The 16,983-nt window shown below is 41.5% G+C and overlaps 1 protein-coding gene across 1 annotated transcript in view; it reads left to right on the top strand.

Annotated features, from left to right (window-relative positions):
* EIF4B (eukaryotic translation initiation factor 4B) overlaps positions 1–6,872 on the top strand; it is a 36,832-nt gene extending 29,960 nt beyond the window's left edge. Inside the window, exons 11-15 of the mRNA XM_063293944.1 lie at positions 503–722; positions 4,458–4,516; positions 5,328–5,442; positions 5,823–5,895; positions 6,679–6,872. Coding sequence (XP_063150014.1) covers positions 503–722; positions 4,458–4,516; positions 5,328–5,442; positions 5,823–5,895; positions 6,679–6,759 — 548 coding nt within the window. The 3' untranslated portion in view covers positions 6,760–6,872. The remainder of the gene's footprint in view (positions 1–502; positions 723–4,457; positions 4,517–5,327; positions 5,443–5,822; positions 5,896–6,678) is intronic.
* Positions 6,873–16,983: the final 10,111 nt, after the last annotated feature.

The following is a 16,983-nucleotide window of genomic DNA, read 5'->3' as shown; positions in this document are numbered from 1 at the left end:
TTTTCAGTGGGCAATTGATGCTTCTGTCCTTGGGAGGATTTTTTTTTTTTTAAAGCACTGAATATGATCAGAAACTTTCAGTCTAGGTCAGAGGTTCCTAAACTTTCTTGATTCAGTGTTGTAGTATCAGTAATTTTTTCACAGCGCCCCTAGTTCACACCATGTCTGACAGATGTTGAGTATTGCTGTCTTTACCTTGAAAATTTGAAATATCCCAGAGCGCCACTGTGAGGTTGTTGTGGTTCTCAGGGTGCCGCAGCACAGTTTGGGAACCATGGGTCTAGTTTTTAAATAAATCCATTGTTACACTTGTGGATCTAATGTAAGATCCAAATGGGACTTTTTTCTACAATCATGCAATGCACTTGCAAACTCACTTGGTAACATGATGGTACATTTTGGTGAAGCCTGCTGACTAACCCTGAAACTTTCAACTCTACCAATAATATGTTGAGCAGCGTGGCTTTGGAAGGAAACTCAGCTTCTGTATTTGTCCTTGCAGCCACACGAAGGCGGGAGAGTGAGAAATCATTGGAAAACGAAAGCATCGGCAAAGAGGATGAAAGTCTTTCTCCAACTTCCAAGACCCCCAGGGAAGAAAAGCTTCCTCTGAAAGTAATGCCAGCCCCTCCACCAAAGGAAAATGCCTGGGTGAAACGAAGCAGCAACTCTCACCCAGCACGCTCACAGAGCTCTGACTCTGATCAGCATTCCCCAACAAGGTGAGTCTGGGGAATGGAGAATGCTGGGCTGGTTTCCTTTCCCCCTTTTAAAGCAAGAACTGGCATTACAGCAACATGGATTGGAAAATGTGGCAAAATGCTGTGTGGTTCACTAGGGTGCTGGCTTCATCAAGACTCTTCTGAAATAGAAATTTCTACCAACATTTCAGAAGAAAAAAAAAGGTAGAACATGTAGGGATGTTACGCAGTTGTTGAACTCCCAGTTCTTACCAGATTCAGCCAGGATGTCTAATGGCCAGAAAAGACAAATTTTCCATCCCCTGCGGTAAAGCAGGTACACTCAAGTTCTCTGCAAATAAGTAAAACTGGGATCTGCTGCCTTATTGATCATCATCCAGAAAATAGTTCTCAAATTTGGACAAGTTACCCATCTATCCTCTTTAGCAGAACTGCCGGACCTTCTGTGGCTAAAAAAAATGAACTGCTGACATAAATGAGTACGGTGTATGAAAACAATATTTTGCCACTTTAAACAGTTTCAACTATTCAGCTGCATTTGTCATGCTCTCAGAAGCAGAAAAACATCCCATTATATCATTAAGTTGAAGGCTCCCTAAATACTGTGGTGGGATGGTTAAGGTGTTAGACCAAGGAGACCCATGTTCTAGTCCACTCTCAGCCTTGAAAGCTCACAGGGTGATTGTGGGCCAGTCACTCTCTCGTTCTGCCTAACCTGTCTCACAGGAGAGAGGTGATTGGGGAAAGAATGGGAGGAGAGAGTGTTAATGCTTTAGAATTGTAGCACAGCATAATTGTACAGATATATTGCTTGAACTCCTGAATAAAAGGTGGGATATAAACCTGGCAAAAAGTGTATTAATTAATTAATTAATTAGCCAGCCAGCCAGCCAACCAACCTGGATCAGAAAATAACTGCTTAGTGACTGAAGTGAGTCGGTCCATAAGATGGTGTATGACAATCAGTAGTTCTGGTCTTTAAAAAATGAAACCAGGGCTTGAGTAATCAGGAAAGTCTAAAAATTCTGAGCCAGGGCAGCCGAAAGTTCACATTTGCTTGTACTTGGCTTTTTAAAAATACGAACCTTTGTGCAACTTCTTGTCAAAATAAGAGCCATTTTTGACATACATTTTCTACATATTAGAGTTGGTTAGTTTTAAAAGAAATAAGGAATGGCATAAAAACTTCCATTAGGGTTTCCCCATCTATGAAAAACCTTACTTTGAACTTTCATGGAACATGTTTATAGAAAGAATTAAGTAAATCACAGGCTGCTGCAAGAAATTCTACTGATAATATTTAAAGAATTTAAATGTAACTTTATCAAAATACCTTAGATTTTATTTGTTGCTCCAGTCTTAGTTCTGATAGGAGTTTCATTGCTGTTAATTACCATAAGTATTTTATCTGATTTAACCTGCTTCCCATCCCCTTCCATGTGCTCACTTGCTTTGAAAATTAACCTGTCATCAGTTCTTCAGTTTGTTTTGATAAAAGACTCCTGTTTCCTGCAATTTTGTTTGTTCTGTCTGTAAGCTCTTGACTTAATTTACATACTTGGCCTTCTTGTGTTAGTTGTGAGGAATAGGAAGGAACTTCATCAGGGATGTTCTGAACTTGGATGACTAGAAATCATACTCATTTACTTGTGTCTGCTGAACTGAACCAGCTATTGGTTGCATATTGTCTAGCCAGAACCTGGAGAATGAGCCACATTTTTAAAGATTGTGTAAAAATGTGTAGGGCTCACTTGAATTCTGCAGTGTATCTGCAGCCAGTCAATATTTGCCTACTCTGGCACTAAACTATGTTTAGTTTGCCTAACAGATGGAAGTTTGCCTAATCTGGGACTATGAACCTGCCTTGGACCTGTCCTTTCACCTACGCCTCCCAAATCCCTCTTCTTCAACTTTCCACCTGTTTGGGGGATATAAACTGAAGAGACATGTTCTGGGTTGCAATGCTTTGACTGGCAGTTTCGCCATCCGGTCAGACTTTCTCACCACATCTTGCAAGGAACAGGGACTCTCAATGTGTATGCTGCATAAGCATGTCCTGGGCCAGCAGATTCTATTCAGAGTAAGCAGTCTCATGCACAACGCGGTGCCAGGCCATGGGGGACTTTATTAGATGGTCACCAGCAGCTTTAGTGACACCTGAAAGCAAACTGGCACCAGTGTAGCTCCTGCCAGACATGTGTTATATGGAAGTATCATGTCCCAATTAATACGGAGGCTGCTGCATTTTGTACAAGTTGCAGTTTCTGGGTGGTCTTCAAGGACAATCATATACAGGTAGTCCTTGCTTAACAACCACAATTGGGACCGGAATTGCAGCTGCTAAGTGAAGTGATTATTAAGCGAACCTGACCCAATTTTACGACCTATTTTGCGGCAGTTTTTAAGTGAGTCAGTGCAGGCATTAAGTGAAGCACATGGTTGTTAAGCAAATCATGTGGTTCCCTGTTGATTTTGCTTGCCTGAAGTCAGCTGGGAAGGTTGAAAATGGTGATCATGTGACCACGTGAGATGGTCATAAATGTGAACCAATTGCCAAGCACCCAAATTTTGATCATGTGACCGCGGGGACACTGGAACAGTTGTAAGTGTGAGGACCGGTTGTAAGCCAGTTTTTCAGCACTGTTGTAAGTCTGAACCATCACTAAACAAATGGTTGTTAAGCGAGGACTACCTGTATAGAGCATATTACAGATGAGAGCATAAACGACCATTGCCAGAAAGGGCCACTATTGGTGTTCCAGGTACAACTGGGCGAAGACACTCCTTGCTATAGCCTCCACCAGCTGTTCCAGCAGTAGCTGATAGCCTGGTGGAACTCCTGAACTATCAGCTCTTTCTGGGAGAGAATAAGCCCATCAAGATCTGGGATTAGTTTTGTCCTAGAATTAACTGGTTTCTGAACCAGTAGGCGCCTGTGACTAATTTGAGACTCAGCCTGTTTCTCCCCATCCAAACCCTCAGTGCTTCCGGGCACAAGGTTAAAACTTATACCACTTCTGATTAAGTCTGGGGTAGATACACACATCTATATCTACGATGGTGACGTCTGGGGAAGGCAATGGCAAACCACCCTGCTATAGTCTGCCAAGAAGACGGCGCAAAAGTGGCATCCCCCCAGAGGGTCAGACATGACTCGGCGCTTGCACAGGGGACCTTTCACAGATATACACATACGCATGGACTGAAACATCTGCTGAGTGGAACTAGCGCAGAACATTGCCCCTGACTTCCAGCCCCTGCAGATAGTCCAGAAGGATATCATTCTCCTGTATTACAGAAGGCTGCTGAAAGACGGGTCCATTCTCATTCCCATCTTAAAAAAATATTTGAAGACACTTTAGTTTCCTTTCTGGTTATGGATTGGGATAACACAGCTTTAAATTAATTAAAAATATTTACAAGGCCAAGCTGCTACATAACAAGTACAAGATTTGTTATTCTTTTGCAGCAATATGTAAGGCATGAATGGAGTATAATGATCCATTATTTGGAGAAAGCATTTCCAGATACTTGTACAAAGTCTATTTTCACTTGAGTCCAAATTACGTGCCTTAAATCTTTAGTATTCAGGCAGAAAATGTGGGGTTATTATTGTGTGGTGTACTTTTCAGTAGTTGGCCCCCAGATGCAAGTTGAAAGGATTATATTAACTGTACTGAAGAGAGAAAACTTTTAGCTAATATAGCATGAGTATAAGGTATGCACAAATTAGTTTAAGTATTATCTGTGTTGCAGTGGCAGCCAAGCTGTGCCATCAGAAGATGGAGTGTCCTCCAAAAGTGCCCCACGAAAAGGTAAGGCTGGAATGTGGGAGTTTTCGTGGGAGGTCTGCAGAGAGATGAATTATTTTGAGCAAAAGTCCTGTCTCCCCATAGTGTTCACTGAGAAACCATGGGAAGCCAAATAAGTCTTGCTGTTCGGTGTAGCTCTGCAGATGGAGTTCTTTGACGTTGCTTGCCGGGAAAGAGCAGCAAAGACTCCCCCAGAAGTTAGTGATCTGCCGCTTACTGAGCCTCTCAGTCGTGCACTTAGAGTCATTTTTAACCCCTTTCAGATGTATCGGGTTTTACAGATTAATTGGAAATAGCAAGTTAGGCAATATGGCCTGAGGGAATGGAAACATGTGCTGCACTTCTGTGCATGCTTGCTTATTATGTGACTTCCAATTTTTGTTAATGGGTTTATTTCCAAGTATGCATACATTTTCCCCATCCTTCTAAAGCGGTGTTTCTCAGCCTCAGCAATTTTTAAGATGTGTGGACTTCAACGCCCAGAATTCCCCAGCCAGCCACTGTTGTAAAGCAAGGAAACCTACAGAATCTTGGATACTGTGTCAGGCATTTTTTTAAGTAACAAAGTGGGTATGTGTGCAAGCTTCGGACATTCCAATAAATATCTTTGAGATGGACTTCAGTGCTAAGCAGTCCTTTTGATCAGGGAGTGTGTTAGAATGTTAGTAAGCCATAGATCCTCCAGATGGACTTCGGAAAGCATCTTCTGATGACATGCTGAGCCAATGCAGATTACAGACTGGCATCTTCACCTTCTCTTGAGTAGCAGTTGTTTCAGAACAGGTTGATGGAAGCTTCTCCCACTTCGTTTCAGGAGACGAAAACAGACCTGATGGGGGAAAGGAGAGTGTTCCAAAAGGCCGAAGAGGGAGCTCTGGCCGTGGTCCTGGAGATGGAGGCAGCAGAGACCATTGGCAAGACTTGGATCGGTAATAATTATTTTTCATGCCCCCCTGTTTAGCTGAATGGAATGCACCATTCCAGTTCATGCTTCTTATGGAAGAAAGACATTAATCATAACAAAGGGCGTTATTTATCTTGCACACATATATGAATACACCCAGTTGTTTTATACCTGGAAAATGGGCATGCTGGAGAGCCTTAGAAGGGAAATAATTACTGAGCAGCCAACACTCTGCAGGTCTGACTTATGCCACCATCAGACTGGGTGTATTGTTTGTTTGTTTCTGAATTATACAGCTCTGCCTCAGCTTATATTCCCTGACATTGTGGCTTGAAGGTGGAGTTAGTGCTCAAATGATAGCATTTTTCTCTGCTGAGTTTATATGGTAGCATTGTTGATTTTTAGGAAAGAAAGCAACGAGGATCATGACTCGAGATCTGCATCTGAGCCAAAGAAATTTGAAGAGAACCCTGTCCCGGTAAATACTGCATATACTAGTTTTTAGGGAATTACTGTTAAATACAAAGAGGATTAGGCAGTGAGTCTTCCTGACTAAATGGGTTGGTACATACTGGGACTCTCCTATCTTTCAGCAGTTGCCAGTATCTAAATAGAGAATGACATTAATGAGAAGTTGTACTTGATGCTTTGTGGTTTCACCACTAGGGTTGTCCTATCTGCCACTGAGATGTTTATGAAGTGATTGTTATAGCTGTAGGACACAAGGGGAAAGGTTCCCATTGCTGCTAAATAAAGTTGAGAATAGCTGCCTATTTTTGTCCAGAACCCTTTGGGCTTGAAATAGAAGGCAGGCTTCCTGAGATAATAGAAGAAATTACTTTGATACAATGATGATGATAAATATAATATGTAAACTGCTTTTTTAAAAATGAAAAGCAGCTTTTAAAGGGGCTATATATATATTATTATTCCACTGTCTTTGGGAAGCCCAAGATCAGTTTTCTTACCACTGTGGAAGTTGACTTCAAATGGATGACAAAGAACGTATTCACTTTCTGAGGTGCAAAATTTGCCGGGGAGACAGCCCTTGGCTCAGTCCTTGGTGTCTCCAGTTTAGAAGATCTTGAATAGCCTGGCATGATCACCATGTTGCTTGTTACACGTTGTAGCATTTTATCCACCCAGAATGCTAGGACTAGGTCTTGAAATACATTGTCCAAATCACTAAAACATAATACTGACAGTTGTCCGTGTTCCGATGCCTACTTTTACCTGATCCTCTTCCCTCCTTTCCTTGCAGAAATTTAGCTGTGCTAGCAAGTATGCTGCTTTGTCAGTGGATGGTGATGACGAAGCTGAAGGAGAAGAGTATGCTGACTAAATTCTCCATCCCCCTTCATGTTGTCTCCTAACCAGTTGCCATCCAGGAACTTTTGGAGAGCAAAACCAAACCTTTATTCAGACAAGACAGAAAAATAAAAGCCTACAAGTCAACATCTCCTGGGAGAGACCTTTCTTAAACCTTTCTTTAAAAAATAAGAAAAAATGATATAGAATTTCTCTTGCATGCTGCTGCAGCCTTTAAAGTATTGAACTTACTGGAGAAATCCCTGCCCCCCCAAAAAAAAGTATAGCAAGAGAAAAAATGGCAGATGTCTTTTTAAAAAGGAAAGAAAGAAAAAAATAGGCCCGGTGTGTGTTTGAATGTTACTTCCCACTGCTTCCGATCACATTCAGAGCCTCAGGTCCTTTCCATTAAGAGCTAAGGTTAGTGCTTTAGTAGGTTAGCATGTGACTGAGTGTGTTGGGAACATGGGCAGCTAAACACTGTCCCTTTCCCTCTTTTGGTAGCTTGGGTGGCTTCTATAATATAATCTCAAAGCAGTTAATGCGCTGGGGAGGGAAAGCAGTATTACCTTACCTAGCTGAAAGAAGGGACAAGTTAGCTTTCAAGTTAGAAGATTACCATCTCTGCCCAACGGGTATCTCTGGAGTCCAGGTGCATGCCTTACCCTGTTGGTATGATGGGTGGCTTCCCTCACATCATCTGCCTTGGGAAAGTGTTACGCCCCAAGCAGCCAAGGCTGAACACCAGGGATTTGCTCCCAGGACCCTCTTCTTGGAAGCCTCAGGGCTGCATCCCCACCCACTCCAGAAATTGGCACGACTGAAAGTTGCTTTGGTATAGAAAGCCACTTTTCATTCAGTTCCTATGACATCAGCCTTCATGTCAGTGGTTGCTAGGGCTATCCAGTGTTGGCCTGGAGAGCATACTGATTGAACATGCAGAAAATAACTTTGTGTTTGAAGCTCCATCATAAATCCATTTCCAGTATCCTTCCTAGAGGTACTATACTATATGAAGGAATGCTTGAGAGCAATTTAATTTTTGGAGATCATACATTTTCCTTGAAGTTTTTTCTGTCCCCCCCTCACCTGCCCAGTTTTAATCATTGACGTGCCGCCATAACTGCTATCACAAAGTAATAGTGCCCTTTTCAATTGGGGGCACTATTTAAAGACAGCAGGGGCCATCAGAAGACTGGTGGAGCATCTTTGTTGCATCCTGTGATGGTTCATTTCCCTCTAGCTTAAATGTGGTTCCACAACTTGGGTAGCAAAGTTTTGACTTCCCCCTTAATTTTATCTAAAAAATTAGTCATGCTATCAGAAGTTAAACTTGCAAATAAGAATTTATTCCACTTGTTTTAGCATTCTTTTATTCTTCTTGGGCAAATGGGTAAGAGAAAAAGGATTGCAGCACAGGGAACTGAAGCAGCACAATGGTTGAATAGCCAGTTTACAAATGCATGGTCACACAGGAAGGAGTATTTGACCAGGAGTTGGCTGACTTTTGTGAGATGCGTATGCATTTGGCAGGGGCTCTTATCTTTTACATAATTTGGGGGGAAGTACAATGTGATTTTGCTCTTGAAATAATCTCAGCTGTATCAAATAGAGGATCCAGGACGTTGTAAAGCTGGAATAGTTGGGGTCTTATTTTCATAACTTTTAAGCTACAGTTAAGTCAGCTCTTTGAAATGGAAAAAGTATTGTCGTATCATAGATGGATATAGAAAGTGGGATAAGACCTGGTGAGGGCAGAAGATGGGCTTGAAATGCGTTATTGCTTTGAGTCTTTAAACGTGAGGAGCTATATTGGAGAAAAACTGCTAATTTGCAAATCCCAGAAGCATTCTCTTTCTTCCAGCAATCTTGAATATTCTGTCTCTCTACTATCAGAACAGGTTCATGAGTGGATTGAGGTGCATTTTACACATTCTGAAAACATGTAAAAATTTGTACAAAAATATCTTCTATGAAAATGATTTGTAATCTGCATGGACTTCCTGGGAGATGTCTTTTATTATGTAAAATTTCCCTCCCCACCCCTTCTTGGTTTTTTGTTTTGTTTTTCTCCAAATAAAACTAATCTTTAAAATAATTCTTCAGAGCTAAAAAAGGTCCTTTTGAGAAGATACTGCTTCTATAACAGTAGATCAGGAAATTCTACTTTCAAATATGTGAATGAGCAGGATTCATCTACAGATTCACAAAGGGAATCTCTAAATTAGAGTCTACATTAGGATTGCTCTGAGAAGTGGAGAAACTTTACTTGAATGATAGTTGGCCTGTGATTGCCAGCTGCCTGTTGCAGGATTGTATTGAGTATACTCCAGTTTGTACTTTCTGGTTCAGATCATGACAGACCTCAGCAGGATCCTTGCCTTGAAACCTTCGCAAACATTCTTTCCCCAGTTTGGGAGGATTTCCTTTCCTCCCAACAATAGATAATAGACCTTAGGCTGGTATTCTGGTCTCACTCCCCTCCCCCCCTTTTTTCCCTCCTCCCTAAGGATTATTTGCACAGGGGTGTCTTACTGGACTGATACAGATGCATAGGCAGTGCCAATTTAGCTATGCTGGTTTCCATTAATTTGAAATTAATATATATTACATTCATAGTTCTGGACTTTTACATCTTTTCCATAGTGCTTTCTGAAGTGTACAAGGTGCTTCCTGAACATTCTGTTTAATCTGTAGAGCAGACCACTATTCCTGCAGATTTAGGAACGAAAGGTTAGCAGCAAAACAGATTTTGTCCATTTAACAAGTTTATGGTCAAGGCCGAAGGGGTTGTGGATTTTGGCCTTGGGTTTATTTGGCTTTGTGATGTTATATATAGTTTATACACTTCAAAATCAAGACATCCTCAAAAGTTTATTTCCTCCTCTTCTCCCATTTTGGATTTAAGACCAAAATAGATAATTGGCAGGGCAGAGGGGTAGCTGTGAAATGCTATCATTTTAATATTCCTTGGCCTTTTACAGCTAATTCATAAATCATCTTGGATATGGAGCTGAGAGATACCACAGACAGACTTGGCACATGCACTCCTATCTTCTACCACAGCATGCAACCTTTTTTTGAACCACGGGTTGGAGTAAGTCTTAGGTGTCAAGTTCTGTGGATTATACCAAAAGGGGGAGCCAAGGGAGAAAGAAAACATAATTCTTACCAATGTCAAAAGCAGTGTTAAAATGATTTTGTGACTTGCTGGAAACCATACTTTAGCTGGTGATTCTTTATCAGAAAGAAGGCTTGGATATACCTTGGTGTATGTGGCTCATACAGAATTATAATACAGTAAGATTAGCCACTATCCTTTGGGAGCTAAGGAAGCCCAGAATATTCTGTGACTCCTTTAAAATTTGCAGTGGACAACCCCATACTAAAATGATGCTCTGAGTCTAGTAAAGCTTTAGGACAACTCCTTATGTATATGTCTGAAGATATACCCAGCTGTGGATTTTTGCTTTCCTATCTTATTTATACTATTGAGCTATTTTTTTTTCCACAAGAGAGCTGATGAGCTGGCATCTTGCATTTCATTCTTTCCTGAGAAGTCATTTTCTGTAGCCCAAGAATAGGGAATTGGCCTTCTAGGTGTTGCTAAATTACAATTTCAAATGTTCCAGGCTACTTGCACAGTGAGTAGATAAGGGAGTAGTTAAAGGAGTAAAGACTCCCTTAAATCAAGTTCATCCCCTGGTAACTCTGTAGTCACTATTATTTTCCAGAGTATTTTTTCACCTTCCCAGTCTAGGCTACAGCCTGGGCTTTGAGGCTCTCCCATCCAGGTACTAATCAGGTAAACTCTGGTTAGCTTTTTCAGGTAGCTCAGCAGATATATGGATAAGTATGGGTTATCCACTTCTGCTCTAGCCTGAATGGTTTGCTTTAAGGGTAGCAGTGACTTCAGACTAACAAGTGAGGCACTGATAGATCTTTATATTCTGCACTGTTGGTTGAATTCCATGAAGAATAAACTGCAAATTAAACTTATCTATATGGATTCTTCCAAAGTTAATTGATACCCTTTTACTATTGGTTTTTAAGGGGAAAACTTCCATCTCCCTTACGGTCTTGAACTTCCCAGGTGCATCTGATTGGTCACTGTGTGACACAGCTGGATTAAGCAATATATGTTGGCCTGATCCAGCATTGCAGTTCTTAGGTTCTTGTGTTACCTATTTCTCAAATGGTTGATCTACATTCTTGGCAAAGCCAGCCTGTGGCATCATTTAAGGAAGGAAAGAACGGTAGGGGAGAAGAATAACAGAGATTATTCTTGACAGGTACTATAAAGGAAAACATACAGATCTAGGCAGCCCTGAAGTTCATCCTTGGAATGTTGACAGCTGAATATAACCAACACTGGAATTTTATGTTCAACTGGATTTTTTTTGTAGTCAGATATATAAAGGTTCCCTCCCCCCAAACAAAATATTAACAGAGTTTATAACACCTTCCATTGCGGAATACAGATCAGCTAGGAAAATGACTGTTGTTACAGGATCAGGTGTAGTCTTAGATGTGGTGAGAGCTTAGTTCCTGACTTGCTTTTCAGTGGCACCTGAGGGTCTGCTTCAGTTGAGTGCGTAGGAGTGCAAGAATCAGGTTGGGCTAGTTCCCTGTCAGTACTGATTCCTTAAATTCATAAAGTCCTACAACTAAAACTCTCGTGTTTGTGCCTGTATTCATTTTGCATACTGGATATGAAAGCATTGCCACCACCTCACAAATTTCTGTGACTTGTAGAAATAGGCTCTCCCCTGACTGAGTTCTCTTCTGAACCTTCCAGAGCTTAGAGATTCTGGTGGCAGCTCTGCCCCTTTGTATACACGTTCTGGGTCCTACTAATCTCTGGTCTTCTTCACTACCACAGAGTAATATGTGTTGACTGCACTAGAATAGAAGTTTTCAAACTTTTTCAAAACCTATTAGCTTAAAAAAAAATTCCTGGAACCCCTGATCAAGAGGCAAAGCTTTAGTGACAGAAAAATGGCTGTGTTCAAATGAATTGTTTTCCCCCTTAGTCTCTCACAGAATCCCATCAAGTTCTTGTGGAACTCAACAGTTCTGAGGACCACTGTTTGAAGGACCCTGCTCTAGAACATCTACTTTCCTTGAGAGACTTTTGTTTGGTTTTCATTTCTATTTGCATTTCTCAGCCTCATACTTTTGTTAAATTGTCAATATCTTGGTAGAAATACCAGTGGATTTGCAGTTGGCTTGGGTCCATATGGCTCTGAAGGCCCTCTTTTGTAAATGCCAGAGCTGCAGGAGCTTTTCCCTTCTGATGGGCACAATCTGTGCCTGTTGTTTGTGTGAGTCCTGTAAACATCATCTGGCTTTCATGAAATGGACTGAACTGTTGCTGCAGATCAACCCTTTATGATCAACCACTACAGGTTGCTGGCTCCACAGGTTTGGAAACACTTCTAAAGCCGCCTCATTCATCTATCAAGTTTCATAAATTGACTAGCCAGGATGCTTAAGCAATCATGATTGACATCCTCAGTCTCAAGGCATGCTGTTGATTAGTTCTACCGTTTTCACTGCCGAAGAAATGCACCAACAAAGGGCTGTGGCTATCAAAATGGACTGGCTCTGAACATGGTAAGAAGAAAAAGGAACAGATGCACAGTCTGGACCATGTGTATGGGCTCCAACATCTCCCTTGCTGGAGGTGTGAATTCCACTCCAGTTCCACAGACTTCCATACAAAGTGTTTCTTTTGCTGTTACGCAGTACCTGAGTTGGAGTACCTTAGTTGCTACAGCAGGAGTGTGCAACTGAACTTCCACTGACTTAACGGCTGCACCAGGCGTTGTTCAGCTTATTGAAGCCTGACTTGAAAAGTGAGTAATGATAGAACACACCCCCACCCCCACCCTGTGTCCAAAGGCTGCAAGGCTCTGGATGGGCTCTAGATAAGCAAGAATCGGCTTCACCTCAACCCAAGCAAAATTGAGTGGCTGTGGTTTTGGGGTCCCCCTGTTCTGGCAAATCATTTCCTTTAGTTCTGGAAGGGGTTTCACTCCCCCAGCTAGAACTGGTACACAATTTACAGGTCCTTTTGGACTCTCAGCTTCTGTTGGTTGAGCAGGTATCAGCCATGGCCAGGATAGCCTTTGCAGTGATACATCTTATGTGCCAATTGTGCCTGTTCCTACACTGGGAGGCCCTGCTAACCATCATTTATACCATACTCACTTCCCATTTGGACTATTGCAACACAATCTAAATAGAGTTGGGTTTAAATTGATACCTTTGATGATTAAGCCATTCAGTGAACACAAGTTTCCCTTGAGTGGTCTTACAGGTATCTTAAGAAAATTAAGCACCCCAAACTCTCCAGATATAAGAGGGTCAAAAATGCAATTCAGTTCTCGCACAAGGCTGGATTAAATATAGTTGCTGACCTTGACTTTCACTTGAAGGAAAAACTGAGCTTCAGATTCTGCTTTTCACCAATAAATGCAATGGATTTGTTTGTTTATCTGAAAAGAGGGCAGGGAGAGTGACAGAGGAACTGAACTTTGATTATTTTCCATATATTTCTGAAGGAATCAAAATGATGCCTCTTTCCACTTGCACAATTGCGTCTCTGTGCCTGCTTCCCTGGGGTTGGGTTGGTTGTGTAATGCTTTACCCAATTCCAGTTTTCTCCTCTGCCAAAAAAGAGGTGGTGATCAAGGCTTGGTTCATAAAGGGCAAAAGAAAACAGTACTTCTTTCATTATGTTTTATGCTCTCTCTGTAAAATTTCTAAGGTGCTGATGCGGTGTCTATCTGCATTGCCACCTTCCCTTGCTTGGTTGGTGCTCAAGTTCATAATGAAGTCTAGATTTCATTCCAGGTGTGGCTCTGATGTTTCTTCAATGGACGCCAACCACAAAGGATTGATTCATGCATATTTTGTAAAACAGGGATTCCCAAATAGGATGCAGCAACAGTGACAAAAACGTTTCTTGAAAGTATAGAGCAATATTTCTCTCATTTCCCCAGCGATTTCTTTACTCTGGTCACATCCACTATTTGCTCAATCTTTTTAAAATAAAATTATATCAAAGTTGTAATTAAAAGAAGAAAAAATGCCTACCAGAGCATTATTGACATAATATCCCATCAACATTAATACTCAAAATTATTTATTACTAATAAGAAAGGAAAGACCTGGAAAGTTATGCTATAAATAGAATCCCTAAAAAAATTATTATAATGCTCAAAAATCATCTTTTTGGTCAGTAAGTCCCTTTTTCAAAAAATAAAAAAGCAAAAAATAAATTTGACAACACATATCAACAATCCATTGGTATAAATCAGGTGTAGATGTTTCCTTCCAGTGTTGGACTATTTAGTTAGCCCTCGGGACTGAAAAAATGTTGATGTCTTGAGAGATTCCAAATGCTAGGGCTATAACCATGAAGAAATAAGTAACTTTAATGGATAGCAAAAAAATTAATAATTCTCTTGATTCCATCCACAAATGTGGCAATGTTAAGACAAAGCTCAACTATATGAGTTAATATTCCAGTTCCTGAATTGCATCTCCAACGGCAATGCAATTGCAACCAACCCCTCTTCTGGGATGTCAATATACATGAAGTACTTTTTGTTGTCATATTAATCTCATCTGAATATCTTAATATTCAGATGATACCTAATGTCATATTATTTAAGGCAACCTTCCAGAGGTTTTCCAGGACAGAACTTTCAAGTTCATTATTTCAGCGCTTGCATGAATAACTAATATAGATTTCATCACCTTTTTGTAAAGTAGGATTACTGACTTCCCATAAACTCCAATCTGGAAGTTACCTATCAGCAAGCAGGCCATAGGGCTGAGGATAGACTTGGGGATTCCTTAGAAACTGTATTCTATGGAATCTCTTGTAGATGGATACCTTTTCTGTCCTTGGCTGCTACAGGTTCACCTAGTGACAGAAACAGGTGTCCAAAAACCAACGTTTCAAATTTCCTATAGTGCTCTCAACATAGATTTGATCTGGAGCATTTGGGGTAGTTTAAATGGTAATTCCCAAATGCTATTTTCATAGCCCACAATGCCGCCTCGTGTTCTGTGACTTGCATAAAATTTCAGATTAATTCATATTATGTGGAGTCCCCAGGCACAAGTCTGTACTTACATGCACAGCTCAGGCACTAACTTGTCAAGAACTCCTTGAAGTTGGAGTTGACAGGGTTGAGGAAAACCCAGGAGCTCCATCACTGTGCTGTCTGAATGGCAAAGAGGAGGCTGGGATGCCACGAGGGAAATATATTCTATCTTGCATTGACGTGGAAGATGCTCACCCGCTGCTCTGAGGACTGAAAAAGGAAATACAAATGCCACCATTTTTTGTCCAAACTAGGACAGTGTGTCGTCCCCAAAATTTAAAGAAACTGTTTGAAACATGGGCACTAGATCTAATCGGCCTATTCCTGTGGCTCCAGAGATCTGCTCATTTAAAGCTGGTGTACAGGGCAGATTTTCAAATGGTGTGTGTGGTCAGTTTCTATCAGAAACACGAATAACCGTAATGAAAAAAGACAAGCACTATGGAGAATCCACTCATTTATCACATGGCCTAAAATAGGATTGGCAACTTTTCAGACCTCATAAGATATCAGCAGTTTCATCCTGAGCTGTCATGAGATTATATGCAGGAATGCTGACATCCCATAAGATTTGGCAATCTCCAATATTTCAGCAATTGGAAAAAATAAAATAAGTACACTGAATTTAATTTGGGAGGGTACTTATGGATACGGTTTTCAGACATACTGGCATCTCTGAGCCCTTCTTTCCGATCCCTGGTCTAAGTCCCTTTGTTAGGTTGGAAACCTGAAAGGGAAGATCCTTTTTGCAGCCAGTGGGGAAAAATGTTATAACAATGACAATATGTTTGCTTCCCTTACTCGTAACTTGCACTCTGAGGTCGTAGTGGTTGGCCATCCCCTTTGGGAGCAATAAGATGAAGACCAGAAACTTTGCAGTGTTCCCCTTGGTCTACAGACTTCTGAAACATAACATTTTGCTTTGAAAAAGTTCACATCACTTCTGCTGCTGTTCCTGCTGCCAGCAGGCAGAAAACTATCTGGAATTCCTCAACCACACACGTCTGGTCCTTGGCAGAAGCAGTTTTTCTGAAAGGTGACATGGCCAAGCTGTAGCCTCGCTGCTGCTTTTCCTCCTCCTCATTTATTATCAAATTTATACACTGCCCATCCCACAATAAAAATGACTCTGTGTGGCTTACAAATAATAAAACCATTATAAAAATAGAAGAAATACAAAAAATAGAAGAAGATAGGAGAGGGAAACTAAAAGGTGGAGAGAGCCTCTTTAAGCCACCAACCACCCCCAGGGCTGCCTATTGCTCTTGGGCCCCCAAGTTAGTTGGCAGGGCCAGGTCTTGACGCTCTTCCGGAAGGCCAGAAGTGGAGGGGCCAACCTCACCCCAGGGGGCAAGATGCTCCACAGGGCAGGGGCAAAGGCAGAAAAGGCTCTCCTCCTAGACCCTGCCAGTTGGAATTCTTTAGCCAATGGGGTCCATAGCATGCCATTATTAAGTTGGAGGAGGAGGAGGAGGAGGAGGAAAAACTTCACTGGGCATACTGGCTAAGTAGGGCTACATTATCTGGACTGCAAAAATCCAGGTGACAGATGGCAGCAAAGAGTTAAAGTTTTCTGTCTATCTTCACTGCAGGCCAGTTTCATTGTATGGCTTTAAAAAAATAGTGCTTCATTTTCAGTTTTCTAAACTATCAGTTAAAATGCTTCAGAAGAGTATAACTAACCATGTACCCATTCACTGGGAGATTTTTGGTGGTGTGACTTTGAGCTTCATGAGTTAGAAGTACTCCACTGTAAAAATGGGGCGGGAGTGGGGGCTGATTCTCACCTCCTAGACGAGGCAGCTGCCTTGGGCAAAGATTCCAGGAGATGCAGGAGGATGGAATTGCCCCTGGTAGCTAGCTAGCTTGTCCTCAAGCATGGCAGAGGATTCGGTCCTTTCAATATTACAAGATTTAAGTGTAGTTCTGTCAGAGTCTATCTCTGGAACAGGTGCCATTTCGTCTTTTGCATACTGTCAACCAGCATCAACCAACTGCCCTGCTTTCCAGACAGGGTGGATGCTTATGAGCATCCCCATCTCCACTCCCTGAAGCTGGCTGTAACACTGACACCTAGGAGCCCCGGTATACGTTTGCTCTGAGGAGGAAGTCCCGACTGATACACCGAGAGACGAAGA

This window comes from Candoia aspera, chromosome 2, assembly GCF_035149785.1.
Source record: "Candoia aspera isolate rCanAsp1 chromosome 2, rCanAsp1.hap2, whole genome shotgun sequence".
Classification (NCBI taxonomy): Eukaryota; Metazoa; Chordata; class Lepidosauria; order Squamata; family Boidae; genus Candoia; species Candoia aspera.
Note: the sequence above shows the minus strand (reverse complement) of the source record. Positions and strands in the feature narration are given on the sequence as shown.